This window comes from Poecilia reticulata, linkage group LG18 (assembly GCF_000633615.1).
Source record: "Poecilia reticulata strain Guanapo linkage group LG18, Guppy_female_1.0+MT, whole genome shotgun sequence".
NCBI classification, from domain to species: Eukaryota; Metazoa; Chordata; class Actinopteri; order Cyprinodontiformes; family Poeciliidae; genus Poecilia; species Poecilia reticulata.
In genome coordinates, this window is record NC_024348.1 from 3,912,793 (window position 1) to 3,927,414 (window position 14,622).

Genomic DNA, 14,622 nt, shown 5'->3' on the forward strand with positions numbered 1-14,622 from the left:
TTCATGTGTTGTTCACATCTTGTTCATGTGTTGTTCACATCTTGTTCATGTGTTGTTCACATCTTGTTCATGTCTTGTTCATGTCTTGTTCATGTAAGCAGCATGCAGAAACTATTTTTCTTGTCTGACCTTTGCCCAGCTCCTTGCCCAGGGTCAGTTGGTTTCTTTCCACCAAGACGTCCTTCAGACTGTCCCACAAGTGTCCACTAAGCCCCTCCAGCAGCTGGGCCACCCCCTGCTGATCTGAAACACAACAAAAATCCTCATTTAAAAAGAAAAATGTAACTTTAGACATTTCTTAGCAAACTCTTGGTCATCGCATAAAGAAATTCCTCTCATGATAGTTTTCAGATATGGACTGCGCTCTGCACAGCTCACTGAAAGAACACTGACTGTATCACAAAGTTCTTTGATGCACCTTTCTGTTCATCATGTCTCAGATGAACAATTTTCTTGTTTGCTTCAGTTTTAGTTTTGAATGTGATTAAAATGTGAGAAGCTCTGTGATTTATGTTAGTAAATAAGTGCCAAAGAGACCCAGTTCTCCTTCAAATCAATTCTTTGGGAAAATGTAGAAAAGCATGAAGATAAAAGCAGCTTCAGGAAAGTCAGAATAAACTTCACTTCGGTAAGCTAAGTTAAAAACATGACTGACCCCCAGAGCTCAGACAACTAAACACTCACTGTGAGGCAGCTGAGCTCTGGTCTCTGTAATGGGTGGAGGTTGGTAGGAGATGTGAGCGTTCCCTGGGAGGAGCTGCAAATCATGGTCCGGTTCTGACCTGGAGGGACGGAGTGGGTTCAGAACAATCAGTATCAGTTCTGCACTGTATGAGAGCATGAAACATAATGTTCTCACTTCTCATTGATCAGAGGACAGAGACATTGACTTAGCTGCAACTTTTTAAACATCTAAATATTATTTCATAAATACTGATACATTAAACAGACTGCATTGATTTAATACAACTTTGATTTAAACAATAAATAAATTGGGATAAATGTTTTTAATGGACTCAAACTGCACTTATTTTAAATAAACAACACCAAATATGGACATTTATCTAGAATGTAGTTATCAGATTGTCCAAAATAATATGTGTGTATATATATATATATATATATACAAAATGAGTAAAAGAGTCCGTTGGAAGTCTACCGTTACCTGAGCTTAGTGTAGTTTTTGCGTAAGAAGTACATGGTGACAAAGATCACAGCTGTCAGCAACACAGTGCTGAGTAAAACGACGACTGTGAGCCATGTGGAGCGGAACAGGGGTGACCTGTGGGTCAGAGCCGGAGCCGGAATCGGAGTCAGAGTCGGAGTCGGAGTCGGAGTCGGAGTCGGAGCGGCTCCACCAGCTGAGCTGTCTGACGCAGGAGCCTCAGTGATCACCACAGTCCTCCCTGAAGCAGAACAACAGGAGGCAGGTCAGGCATTCTGATGGGAGCAACTCCCCAAAAAGCTGCCCAGTGAGTGGGGTATATTTACTGAGCCTGCAGGATCATGGATATGGATGGATATTAACCCTATGAATATGCTGAAATGTGGAATTTGGTAACTCACAGTGTGAGGTTAAGGTTTAGCTTTTAACTTTTGGGAATTGTGGAGCACTCACTATTTAGACCAATATTATACTTTTTAGATTATCATGCAGAGCAACTCCCATTAGTTTTTCCAAAGAAAGTCCTTGCAGCTCATAAATAAAGTACTTATAATTATCTTACAACCCAGAACAGAAATTAGAACAAACTTAGAATGCTCAGAAAATACTTTCAGAACAAAAACAGTTTATATACTTTAGATCAACATTTAGCACCATCTACTACATAGCATCAAACTTGGAGAACCAACATTTAGTTTCATGTCTTCCTTTTTCTACTTTTGTTCTTTCCTTTGGTTTATTGTTTTGTTTGTATTTTCTTCTAGTTCATGTAAAGCACTTTCAATTGCCTTGTAGCTGAAAATGTGCTATATAAATAAAATTACCTTACCTTATCTAAGCAACAGAAGTAGTAGATACGCAGTATAATGAAGCATTTTTAAAATGTGGTTTATTGAAGCTAACCCATCAAACACAGGCTGATGGTGCAGTCTCTCAGCCAGGCTGACTTACATCTGTGCATGGTGACAGTAGCGGTGGATGAATGTGATGCTGGCTGCAGAGAGGAGATGTGATTCCAGGCCTGCACTGACAGTCTGTAGTCATGCTGGTGGTTCAGTCCCAGGACGGTGACCGACGTGTCGTTCAGCCCATCAGAGTCTGGCAGGAAAAGCACCTGGTTCCCACACGGCTCCCACCAACTGCCCATCTCTGCTGCCTTTTCACACTTTACTTGGTATTTTACGTCTGTCCTGCCTCCCTGGTCGTGGGGACTGTCCCATGTCAGGACCAGCACCGAGTCGTTAACAGGATTGGCTGTTAGATTCAGAGGAGCAGTGGGCGGCTCTGTGGAAGAAAACACACACACACACACACACACACACACACACACACACACACACACACACACACACACACACACACACACACACACACACCTTCTATCATCCTTCTGCACAGCATCGCTGCACCTTTGTGCAAAGCAAAAGTTGCAAAAATGAAATTTTGACTATGGATATTATTTGTATTTTTTCATTACATTTCACTAGTATTCACTAAATATTTACATATTGCAGAAATATGGTTTACTGTAATTCATGTGGGAGAAATTGAAGCAATAACTTCACTAGCTTCAGTTTCAGTTCTCCAGCAACAGTCTGTTTCAAACAGTGGGAGTAAAAGCCTCTAACCACAGATCAATCCAGGTCATTTCTTATTTAATATTTGCTTATTTCAACCATTTTATTTCACTTACCTATTTATATCCAGAGCATATCATACTCTGTTCAACTTCAGAGTTGTTTTTTCTTATATTCCTGTCTACCTTACGCCTTTCATACTTTTTCACATTGTCATGTTACAACCATAAACCGAAGCAGGTTTTATTGTGTGGTAAATAAAGCAGCACATTACTAGAAACAACAAATGGCTTTTTGTACAAACACGAACCTGAAAATTATTCCGGTTTAGATTATAAAACGATATCCCAACTTTGAACATCTTATGGAAAACTGTCCCATCCATCATCCACAGACAGACAGAATGCAGAAGAGCTAGGAGAATCTGTTGACTGGATGACTAATGGTTGTGCAGTGATGAACTTGTGCATGTTCACAGAACACAGATCTGGTTGTTTTTGGAGAATGGAGGTGAATCCAGGTGGCTCTACACAGTAGACTGGAGACTGTACATGCAGCCAGAGCTACAACAGAACGGTGTATGTTCATATTAGAGTGGCCCAGTCAAAGTCCAAACATAAACCTATTGAACAGCCAGTGGCTAACCCAGAAGCTAATGTTTACCAGTGCTCTCCATCTGAGTAAATGTGAACAGCTCTTAGTCTGATGGAGACAAATCCACATGAAGCAGCAAGCAGTGGCTTTATGAAATATGAGCATAAATACATAACCATAAAGACATATCAGAACCAATGACGTCTATGAACAAACTTCCTCAAAGTTAATACATAAGAATGATGGGTCTGTATCTGCTGTTCTTCAGTATCATAACTTGTGCCCATTTCGATATGGATGGTGACCTTTCACCTTTCTGTCATGTCACACCTGAATCCACATAAACATGTTTAAAACTCATGATTACAAGCAGCAAATAACTGATTCCTTACTACTGCAGCCAAGGTCATGGGGGTCAGAGGTCAGGCGGCTGAATCCCTTCAGGCACTCACAGCTCTCTGACCCCTCCCTGGGGGTCCTGGTGTTTGGTGGGCACAGCTGGCATTGTCCTCCCCCTTTGGTGGGTTTGTAGTAGCCCATCCTGCAGGCTGTGGGACAAACAGGGATCATCTTTTACCGTTTATAGTGTCATTTTCAAAGTGCAATCATAATTTTCTGAATTATGAAATTGCATCTTAAAAAATTAAAACACAATTTTATTGTAACTTTTTTTGTGGCCATGCTTTTTAAACATACCCTTTGTCAAATCTGTCTGTGTTAAAGATTGGTATATTCATATCAGACAACTTGTGTCTGGGTTTACAACAACAAAACAGCAGGGGGCGTTATCTCAAACAACTACCTTCAAAATGAACCTATGATTGTAATAACGGCATGATGACCATGTTTCAGTCACACCGCCACAGTTTTAAATTCTCTGTTTTTCTCTGTTTTCTGCCAAATTCCTCCATTGTGCTCGCTCTGGTTCTCAGGTTCCTTGTTCCAAGTCTGTGTGTTTCCTGTTTCATAATTTATTTGGGTAATAAATTAAGCTACAATAAATTCTGAAAGACTGTATTGGGCGCCATGAAAGAAAGACAAAACTACTTGTATAAAGTAATAAAGTCAAACTTTGTATTTTCACATTTTGGATTTCAAATAAATCTGAAATAAATCTGGACCTAATGTCAAGACCAACAAGTTAAAACTTATATTAGTAAAAAACAAACAAAAAAAATGTACAGTTGCCATTATTGCTATTATTATTATCCATAGATTTTCTTGTCTTGTTATGAGTTAGTTTTTAACCATCTTGTAATTTATTTGTTGGCTCTTTAGCACAGCGCCTTGAAGAAGCTTTAAGATACAAGGTCATTTTTTCACTTTTTCACTTTAGTGAACCGAAATGCTGTTGCTTAACAGAGGAAAACAAGAAATGTGAAAACTTGATTTTTTTTCTTTTTTTTTTTTTTTTAGAAATGCAAAACTGTGAGAAAACATAAAGCCACATTTCCAACACGAAGTCCTTCTTCAGAATGAGAAGGAAGACAACAGAGAAAATGAGGACGTGAAAGTCATGAGTTGACTTTTCCAAAGCCACCAAGAATAAATAGTTCACCAGGAAGTAATCACATGAGAATATAGTCAACACACCAACTTTGGGTGTTTTTTAAAAAACCCGAATTGTTCCAATAATTTGTTCTGAATGAAATGCTGAAAGCATAACGACATTACTTTGCTATGATTCAGAATTAATCCCTTCATTTATCTGGAGCAGAAGGAATCTGATCCAAGAAATATGTCTGCCCTGAAAAATCATTTTTTGTCTAATTTTAAAAACTGCAGCATGTTTCAGTCTCTACATCATGAGACCAGGGTTCACTTTCAAGTAGCTAACAGAGACAAAACTCATTAGGAAGAAGGAAAAACGTCAGAACTGAACGACTGATCATGTCATTCAGTTTTGTTGAAGTGGGCTTCTGGCAGTTATTATCTTACTTGCAGTGAGAATTTTTCTTGGTTTTTCCTGTAGGCTGAAACTAACACAAACTTCAAACAGAGTTTATTTTCAAAGCTGACTGTCTTAACAAGGTTTAAAATCTCCCAGCAGTTTGTTTAAAACAGTTCTGTGCTATAGCACAGAAAAAGTTGAACCAACTTAATTGAATTGCTTCTATGGGTAACAAGCAATTCAATTAAGTTTATCCAACTTAATTTATTAAGTTTAACCAATTCAATATATTCTAATCATCCAACTCAATTTGTTAATTTTTTAAACAAATTTAGTATGTTTAAAATATCAGATTTAAGGCAGCGACTTCACATTAGAGTCACATTCACACACCAATATCCACATCGGCAGGAGGAAGCTGGAATTGAGCCTACAACCTTCCGATCACAAGACAACTACTCTATCCACAGAGCCACAGTGACTTAGTGGGGAATCTGTCCCTAGTAAGCTTGAGTCATGGTCAGACGTGGGATACAAAATTGAACTTAATTATTTCAAGTAAAGTCAAAGCAAAAAGGTCCTTTAAGGAAAAGATTTGTAACTTTTAAATTAGAGAATATTTAGAGGACACTGTAAAAAGAGTTTTCCAAAATATTTAGTTTGGAACTACTTAAAAGTTTGAGTTGCCTTTCTGTAGAATTAAGACAAAGACATTTTAAATGTTTATTAGAAGAAAATAAATAATTTGAGTAAGAGTGACTTAAATCTTTTATCTTAAACATACTTAATAAATTTGTTAAATAAAATTAACAAATTGAGTTGGATGATTAGAATATATTGAATTGGTTAAACCCCTCCCGACCCCACTGAGGGAAAAAGGGTGCAAGAAAATGGATGGATGGATGGATGAATTGGTTAAACTTAAATTAAGTTGGATAAACTTAATAAATTAAGTTGGGTAAACTTAATTGAATTGCTTGTTACTTATGGAAGCAATTCAATTAAGTTGATTCAACTATTTAGTGTAAGTTTTGAGTTAAATGAACACAAAAGTAAGTTGGCATAGCAAAAGCAAAAATAATTAAGTTAAATTAATGTAAATAAGTCCATAAGATGAACTTAAGCCCAAAAAACACTTTTTAGAGTGTACAATGAGATCTGTGTCTCCCTGACATCATCTCTGTAGAAAAATAAAGTAGAGAAATAAAAAAAAAAAAATGCAGGCTGTTACAAGTGGTTATAGTTCCAAATATCATCAAATCAGTCACAATTCTAATTTCTTTCTTTGTGCATAAATAAAGAACAGGATCAAAGCAGCTCAGTTCATTTTCCTCACTGCTAGATTTTATTCGGAAGGTTTTTATTTTAAATAGTGAAGATATTATTATAATGTGTGACCTGAGAATATTTTGAACAAGAATGCAGGTCATAACTCTCCTTGTATCAGCCGTACAAAAGTGTTTCCTACCTTCACATGTGTGACCTCTCTCCTCCAGGCCTGGCCCACAGGAGCAGCCGCCTTGCTGTGAGCTCCACACTCCGTCCAGGCCGCACTCTCTGACCGGAGGGTCCGACTCCACAGCGCCCGCCACACAGCGACCCCACACCGGCTCTGAGCCGGCCCCCGTCCTCAGGAACGACGTCAGGTTGGAGACGACGTCAGGGCATGCTTTGTAAAACACTCTGATGGAAGCGATGAACACACACTCTCCTGTGTAGGAGAAGCCGAGCTGGAAGCCTCTGCGTGAGACCGGACCCAGGCTCAGGGACACGCTGCGGTTCAGGTAATCGGATATGGAGTCCAGAACATTAGAACTAGAGAACAGTTTGGAATTCTCAAGGTCCAGGACACTCGGACCGTTTGGGAATTTGGAAACGGCATTGTCTGTGTCAAAAAGATGAACTTTCAGCGGACTGAGCTCACCGGAGGACTCTTCCTCCTGAGCAACTGAAATATCTATCAGTAAATGGTGGGCATCTCTGCGCTCCATCCACCTGCTTAAGATTGATCTCCGTCCGGAGTTTGTACAGGCCTGGAGAACGGGCTCAGAACCTCCAGAACCAAACCGTAGAGGGATTTCACTCCACTGTAATTTAAAGAAAAAGGCATAAAAAAGTCAGCCATGGTCCTCCATGTTTCAGTAACTAATATTAATGCAAACAGAAACATTACATGGCATTATGTTGGGATTTGACTTAATAGATTTATACAGGTGAGAACTGAACTCCTGTATCAGGGATGTAAACGTGTAGAGGGCTGTCAGAACCAGTTCCATGTCTTGTTGCCAATTCTCTGCAAAATGTCAGTGAATGTGAATCTTCAAGTATTAGTACACATTGTGAATGAGTTTTAAAGATATGGGCTTTGACTGGACCATTTTAACTCATGACTGCTTTGTGTGGTCCATTGCAGCTCTGGCTGCATGTTCAGAGTCTGTTTCTCCTCTGTCCATTTCCCTGCCCATCACCTCCACAACATGATGCTGCCAACACCATGTTTAACTGATTGTAGTTTGTTTTCACTGCATTTCCTCTGACCGCCCTTTGAATTAAATGAAATTCAGTTCAGTTTATTCACGTAGCACTAATTCTCAACACCAGTTCTTTCATAACAAAGTCAGTCTGATTCTGTTTCTCAAACAATGCAGTGATGTTCAACTTGTTACTTAAGTTGATTTAAAAGGAAACCTAGCAAATTGCATCAAGTCACTGACTCACAGCAATTCCTCACACTGAACATGCATGCAGTGACAGCGGAATGGAAACCCTCCCCCCCACCACCTTAACAGGAAGAAACCCCCAGCAGAAGCAGAGCCTGGTTCAGTATGACTGAACGTTTTAGGGCTGACTGTACAGACTGGCCATGAAGTTCTGAATTAGATCAATGGTGACATCACTTCTCCACTCTGTCCTCTTCAGAGAGTATAATACCCAGCAGACAAAGACAGAAAAGACAAACATGAATGAAGACCAGCCTGGGGTAAACTTAGAATCAACCCGGTGTGGATGTGGACCGTATGGGAGAGGGAGAGTACCCAGAACCTGGTCATGGATGTAAATGGAGAGTAGCCCAGCTTCACTCAGAAAGCTCAGTGCTCTGAGACAGAGTGAACAAATTCACCTCCACAAAGATTATATGGAACTGTAAGTAGAAGATTCACTCACCTGTCTGATCGGTTCTGACTTCCATCCCAGCCTGGTCTCTTTACCAGAGTTGAAAAGTTCTACTGCAGAGAGGAGAACGTCCCACCATCACTTGGTTTAGTTACATTTATGTCTCATTTGAATCGACAGACCAATAACAGAGTCAGAACAGTTTGTGGTTTCAGGGCTCCAGATGTTGACATGCATTCTGTGGATCAGTGGATTCCTTTCCACTCATGACTCTCAAACAGGTGGAGAAAATATGAATTTCCAGCATCAATTCCCAAAAAACTGTTTATTGCGTTAGAAAGTACTGAATATTATTGATTGATTGATTGATTGATTGATTGATTGATTGATTGATTGATTGATTGATTGATTGATTGATTGATTGATTGATTGATTGATTGATTGATTGACTTGGTTAGAATAAGAATTTTCTGTCACTTGCAATTAGCAAGAGTTGGAAGTAATTAAAGTTGGTTTAGATGGTTTTGAAGATAAGTCTGCATCTTATTGATATGATTTTTTTTTTCAAACCCAAAATCACTTAAAAACTACAACAAAATGATTTTAAACTAACAGTGTTGTGTTTGTTTCTTAACATCTTCACTCAGCCAACTTAAAGCTGTTAGTGAAAGTTGAATTTCCTGACTTGTGGCAGTTCAGCCCAGGACTCAGCAACCACTGCAAATTTAAAAGCCATTTCTGAACAAAATTTGCTTTTTGCCATAAAAAACTACACAGCTTTTCAAAACAAAATACTTTTTTTTACCTCCCCTATAGGAAATATGTTTCAATTTTTTAATGAAATACCAGGTCTTTATTTTTGTTTTGATGTAAATCAGAGTTAATTAAGTTTTGCACACCTTCTGGATGAATAGAACATGACATAAAAAGCACATAATTTGCAATCTTTGGGAAGAATTATGAAAAAGAATATTCCTATATTTGTGAAAATGTGCTTTTGTTGGCTGCAAACATCTAGAAAACATTAAGTATTTCAGCTGCTTGGCTCTGGTTCAGGCTGCCCTATTTATAAATATAATATTTATAAATATTAGTTTAATATTTTTCAGGTTTAATTACACTAGGTTACAAAAAAATAATTTTTTGGAAGTTGTCTTAGTTTTTTCAACTGAATTCGGAGTTTCTGCTGAATCCAAAAATGTCATCCATTTTTCTCAATCAGGTCAGGTCTTTTGATTTAGAGAAATCCAACCTTCTGACTAAATTGATGACATTGTTGTAACATTATCAATTCATTTCTGTTAATATTTCTCAGGTTTCCATTTTAGGAGAAATTGCTTTCTAACAGAGTGTATAACTTAAATGTTACAAACATGTATTTTTGTAAATTGAATAATAAACACTGATAATGTTAAGTACATGTGACCTGAACATCACGTCTTCATTGTGTAAAATTCTCCGTCTCTCCCTGTCCTGATGGAATCTCTCCTCCTGCTCATCACTCATTGATCAGATTCTCCAGATGTGAGAACAAGTCCTGCATTTTGATGCTCATGTTGCTCCATAGATCAGAAAGTTGACCTGACTGAGCAAAACCAATGTGATTTTAGGATTCAGCTCATCAACATGACCCTAAAACAGATGAAAAACAGACAAGTTTTTGACTGTTGACCAGTGTTATCAACAGGCCTATATGTGAATCATGCTTTGCTCCTCTCATTCTGGACTTCATTCGTCTCGGATGTTGGAGTTGCCAACCTGTGGATTTTCTAGAAGCAACATTTCTCTGCCTTTTATACATTCAGCCACTAAATGGAAGGTTTTCACACATGAACAGCATTAGTTAATAGAACTTAGTTAATGAAATGTTAATTCTCAAAAGTGCTAATAAAGAGTTTCTGCAATTGCAATAATTTTCATTATCACAGCTGCATTTTTTCAGTTTCCAGGGAATTATAATCACATATTGTACTTTTGTGTTTTTACCTGCCAGCAATCCATTTTCTCCACTTAAATATCTCAAATCATGAATTACGCACCTTCCTCTGCCAAAGGCTGTGTGTCGCAGTCCGTGGTCCATATTAGCATCCACAACAGGACAGAAACAGGTCCAGCAGACTCCATATTGTCCTGTGAACAGTCTGAATCCTTCAATCCCGTTTCTGCCGGTCAGGCTGCAGTTCTGATGGACGTCTGGGTTTACATCTAACACAAGATGACTCAGACATTTCTTTCCCCAAATCAGCCTTCCTCTTTGAAAGTATACACCCACATCAGTGTTCTGATGCTGAACTGACTTGAATTAAATCAGACCATAAAACGTTTTTTTTTTTCATTTCAATAAAGATGAAACAGCACATTTTATTATCAAAATAAGAAGTAATAAAAAGATGTGATGCAGACTAGAATTTATCTGTTTTCCAGTTATTATAAATCAAAGACAATTCTAAACACAGAAAATAAAGCAGCTGACTTGAATTTGAAATCCAAAATCTATTTTGTATGATGAAACAATCTGATTTATCAATTCAACTCAAGATAATACATTTTTTATCATGCATTTTTTGTTACAAAAAACACAAAAAGACGATCAACAATATTCCTTTTCTTTTTTACCAAAAAGCAACTGTCATAAGTTTTTTTTACACACAGTAAAGGTTTATTATTGTAATTTTATAAATATGAAGGGGGCGAAGTTGGTAGAGCTGTTGCCTTGCAGCAAGAAGGTTCTGGGTTCGATTCCCAACCCGGGGTCTTTCTGCATGGAGTTTGCATGTTCTCCCTGTGGATGGTGGATTCTCTCCAGGTACTCTGGCTTCCTCCCACAGTTCAGAAACATGACTGTTAGGTTAATTGGTCTCTTTAAATTCTCCCTAGGTGTGTGTGTGTGTGTGTGTGGTTGTTTGTCCTGTCTGTCTCTGTGTTGCCCTGCGACTGGTCCAGGGTGACCCCGCCTCTTGTTCACTGGACATAGGCACCAGCACCTCTCCTGACCCCACTAGGGACAAGGGTGTTTTTTGGTATTAAGTTTCTTCATTGTTGCTCTAAGAGGAATTTTCTTCTTAATTTCTTGTGAATTCCTCTCTGAGCTCCAAGAACTCTTATCTTGCCTTCCAGAGTTTGGCAACTTGCATTTTCATTTCCTCTTTCTGTTGTATACTTATAAATAGTAAAAGCCACTGCAATTTATTTTAATATGAAAAGGGGTGCTAGTTATATAAAAAAATCAACTTGGCACCCAGGTGTGTTAAGATTTGTTTTTTTTTTTTTTAGTAAGAAACACGTGTGTTTTACAAGTGGCATCTGTCTGATTGGACTTATTCATTTGGAAGAGTTGCAAAAACATAAAAACCCCACACACCTACTTTTGATGGTAAACATGTTGCTTCTTGTTTCCATGAAGGGAATAAAAGAATAACCAAGAGTAACAAAACCACTGCTAGTGGTGATGTGTTGCGGCTCCTGCAGTGTTGCTCAGCTGGGAAAAAGACAGCGATGATCTCGGTGTCATATGTCAATATGACATGGAATGCCATATTAGTGTACTTCCTCCTTATGGTTTCCATTTCTACCAGTTTCTTAAGTCTGAGTTGTGATTTCTCCAAATATCCCTATTTGAGCAAAGATTATGACAAGCTGAAAAGCACTCTGAACAGTGTGCTCTTTAAGTGTGCACTGACATAAAAAATGTTCCACCAACAATAAGGCAACACCCTGCAAAATCTGTTGGATCCACTTCAGCTTTTATCACGACACACACACTGCAAACACACAAACTCTTAGCATGTATTTTTGTCTAGTTTCTAGTGCAAATATCTCAATACACTTGAAATTAGACAAAACTAAAAAAGTAAAAACTATTAGTCACTTTAGACATTTTCCTCATGTTATAAGTGAAAAACAATCTGCTAGTAAAACTAGTACTGTTTCATCAATATTAAGCTATTACTGACTTAAAACAAAATCCTTTATCTGGCTGAAAAGTTAATTGTAAGTTAGTTTAGTCCTATTTCAAGTATACAAAGATATTTTCACCAGATACTAAACCAAAAGTAAAAGATTTTGTGTTTTTGCACTGTGGCATTGTTTCGATAAGGTTCTGCAACGTCACCAGATTTATTTCCACCCAGTGCTGCATTCATTTTTTGCCAGGATCTTGTATTGGAGATGGTAGAGTCTGACCGCTGTCGAGATCCTTCTCCAGCACATCCTAAAGGTTCTCAGTGGGGTTGATGTCCAGGCTCCGCTGACTAATCCATGATGCCTCATGCAGTCTGCACTGGGCTTTCACAACCTGAGCCTGATGAATGCTGACAGTTTCATGTTGGAATATCCATGAGTCATCAGGGAAGAAAAAAGTCCATAACCTGGTCATTCAGCATGTTCTTATAGTCAGCTGACGTCATAATGCTGCTGAAACCGAACCTCTTCACCAGCAGCAGCAGATCACAGCACTGGAAGCCATCATTCATCCTGTAGAGGAACATTAACATGTGTGTGTGGCAGCAGAGTTAGGTGGATTTTTTTGTAATGAAGCAGTCAGGTGAGTCCTTCCTACTGATGATAAACGTTCAAATTTTGGCCCTCAGTGTTCTGTCATGATCTGAGGCAACAAATGATGATTGATGGACATTTTTTAAAATAAAATGTAAGTCATGACCTTTCATCTAGGCAGAGAAGGGGTGTGAGAAACCTCGCCGTTTCAGGTAAACCATAAGAAAACGGGTCGTTCTGGGTTTATGGAAGAGAGCTGCTAATTTTGAAACAGTTGAGGTTGGAGACTTGAACTGATCCATATCTGTGGGCTTGATGATTATTTATTTGATTCATCCTAGAATCACTTCCTCCAGTTCAGAACTGTAGGAAGGTTTCTAACATGGGAGGAAAGCTGTTTGATTGCAAGAAGACTGGCAGCAGAATCCTGACACCCTACCTCCAATCCAACTTAGTCCTTCTGTTTGCACAACGTTTTGTGAGGAAGTTCACTGACAGCTGAATCAGTCACACCCACTGGCTGAATCCTGGCTGGATCAGTGAAACGAATACTGAAAGTGGGGCAACAAGCAGTCATTTCAGATGGAGCTGAGCTGGAATCAGCTGGAGTTCAAATGTGTTGGAACAGTGAGTACAGCTTAACACACACACACACGCACACACACGCACACGCACACGCGCACACGCACACGCACAAACACAAACACAAACACAAACACAAACACAAACACACAAGTGATGCATTCAGCTCTTTTGTATTTCCAATAGTGCAAATTTCACATTAAATTCTTAAAAACAAACCTCCAGGAGCAATCCTTTAAACAAACTGGAGCTAGTCACAGGTCATAAAAACTGCAAATACAATACTTTTAAAAGTATTAAAAGCGTCTGGTTTCAGAAATGGTTCATATTTCCTTAACCTACAACACAAACAGAGTAACATTTTTCAGAGCAAAGGCAAGCAACTGTTTTCCACACTTTAAAACAATACAAGTGGCAATTCTGTTTCTGCCAAAGTAAATAATGTGCTCAAGACTTTGGAGACATTTTTTTATGGCTTTTACATTTCTATTTAGTAGTAAATCAAACATTGGTACTACGTTTCACTTCAGTAACTTCAGCAGTGAAAAAAATAAAAAGAAATGGCTTTAAAATATAAGTGAGCAGTGTCACCTAAACATCTGTGACCCTGCAGCTGTCCCTGATGTCCATGTGCTGTTCTGGTCACACCCTTACATTCCTGATATTCCAAATACATTTTATCTAAAATTTCATCTCAAATAGCACAATTCCCTTCAGATGAAATGACTTTGGGAAATTGAGCACTAGTTCCAGATCACCTGTTTTTTTTGTTCAATAAGATAAATAATAAACAGTATGTTTTAAAACTATCAGTTTATCTAGAGATCCAACATACTTCCAACATACTGTAGCTTGTTTTTGCCTCAGAACGAAACTGCTGTTCTGGACTTTCTTAGTGTCAGCAGAACCTGCACAGTAAGTTCACAGTTTCAGTGCTTTCTTGTGTTAACAACAAGATTGGATCAGTTTTCTGACCTAAAATAGCAATCTGGATGACTTAACTTCCTCATTCTTGATTTTGTCCTGAACTTTCCTCTTTTGCTTTCCTCACTGAATGAGACACTTTTCTTTCTGCTCCTTGGCATACTTCCTTCTTCGCTGCTCAAGGCCACGGTTCAGACGCTCATCCTCTTCCTCAGCTCTGAAAACAAGAACAGAGATAAATCACATCCTGGCCTAAACACCTCTTTCTGGTTTGTTTAAAC

The 14,622-nt window shown here is 38.5% G+C and overlaps 2 protein-coding genes across 6 annotated transcripts in view; both read right to left on the reverse strand.

Annotated features, from left to right (window-relative positions):
• LOC103480120 (tyrosine-protein kinase receptor UFO) overlaps positions 1-10,571 on the reverse strand; it is a 16,612-nt gene extending 6,041 nt beyond the window's left edge. Inside the window, exons 1-8 of one of the 2 annotated variants that reach the window (XM_008434950.2) lie at positions 10,381-10,571; positions 8,393-8,451; positions 6,696-7,314; positions 3,729-3,884; positions 2,117-2,449; positions 1,166-1,406; positions 685-782; positions 130-243 (exon numbers count right to left, since the gene is read on the reverse strand). In XM_008434950.2, the coding sequence (XP_008433172.1) occupies positions 130-243; positions 685-782; positions 1,166-1,406; positions 2,117-2,449; positions 3,729-3,884; positions 6,696-7,314; positions 8,393-8,451; positions 10,381-10,465 (1,705 nt within the window). In that variant the 5' untranslated portion in view covers positions 10,466-10,571. Of the gene's footprint in view, positions 1-129; positions 244-684; positions 783-1,165; positions 1,407-2,116; positions 2,450-3,728; positions 3,885-6,695; positions 7,315-8,392; positions 8,455-10,380 lie in introns of both variants that reach the window. The other variant, XM_008434949.2, reaches the window with a different exon arrangement.
• A 3,003-nt stretch (positions 10,572-13,574) lies between these two features.
• Positions 13,575-14,622, reverse strand: part of ehbp1l1a (EH domain binding protein 1-like 1a) — a 30,221-nt gene continuing 29,173 nt past the window's right edge. For all 4 annotated transcript variants that reach the window (XM_008435077.2, XM_017310566.1, XM_017310565.1 and 1 more), the window contains one exon: positions 13,575-14,558. In XM_008435077.2, coding sequence (XP_008433299.1) covers positions 14,465-14,558 — 94 coding nt within the window. In that variant the 3' untranslated portion in view covers positions 13,575-14,464. The remainder of the gene's footprint in view (positions 14,559-14,622) is intronic.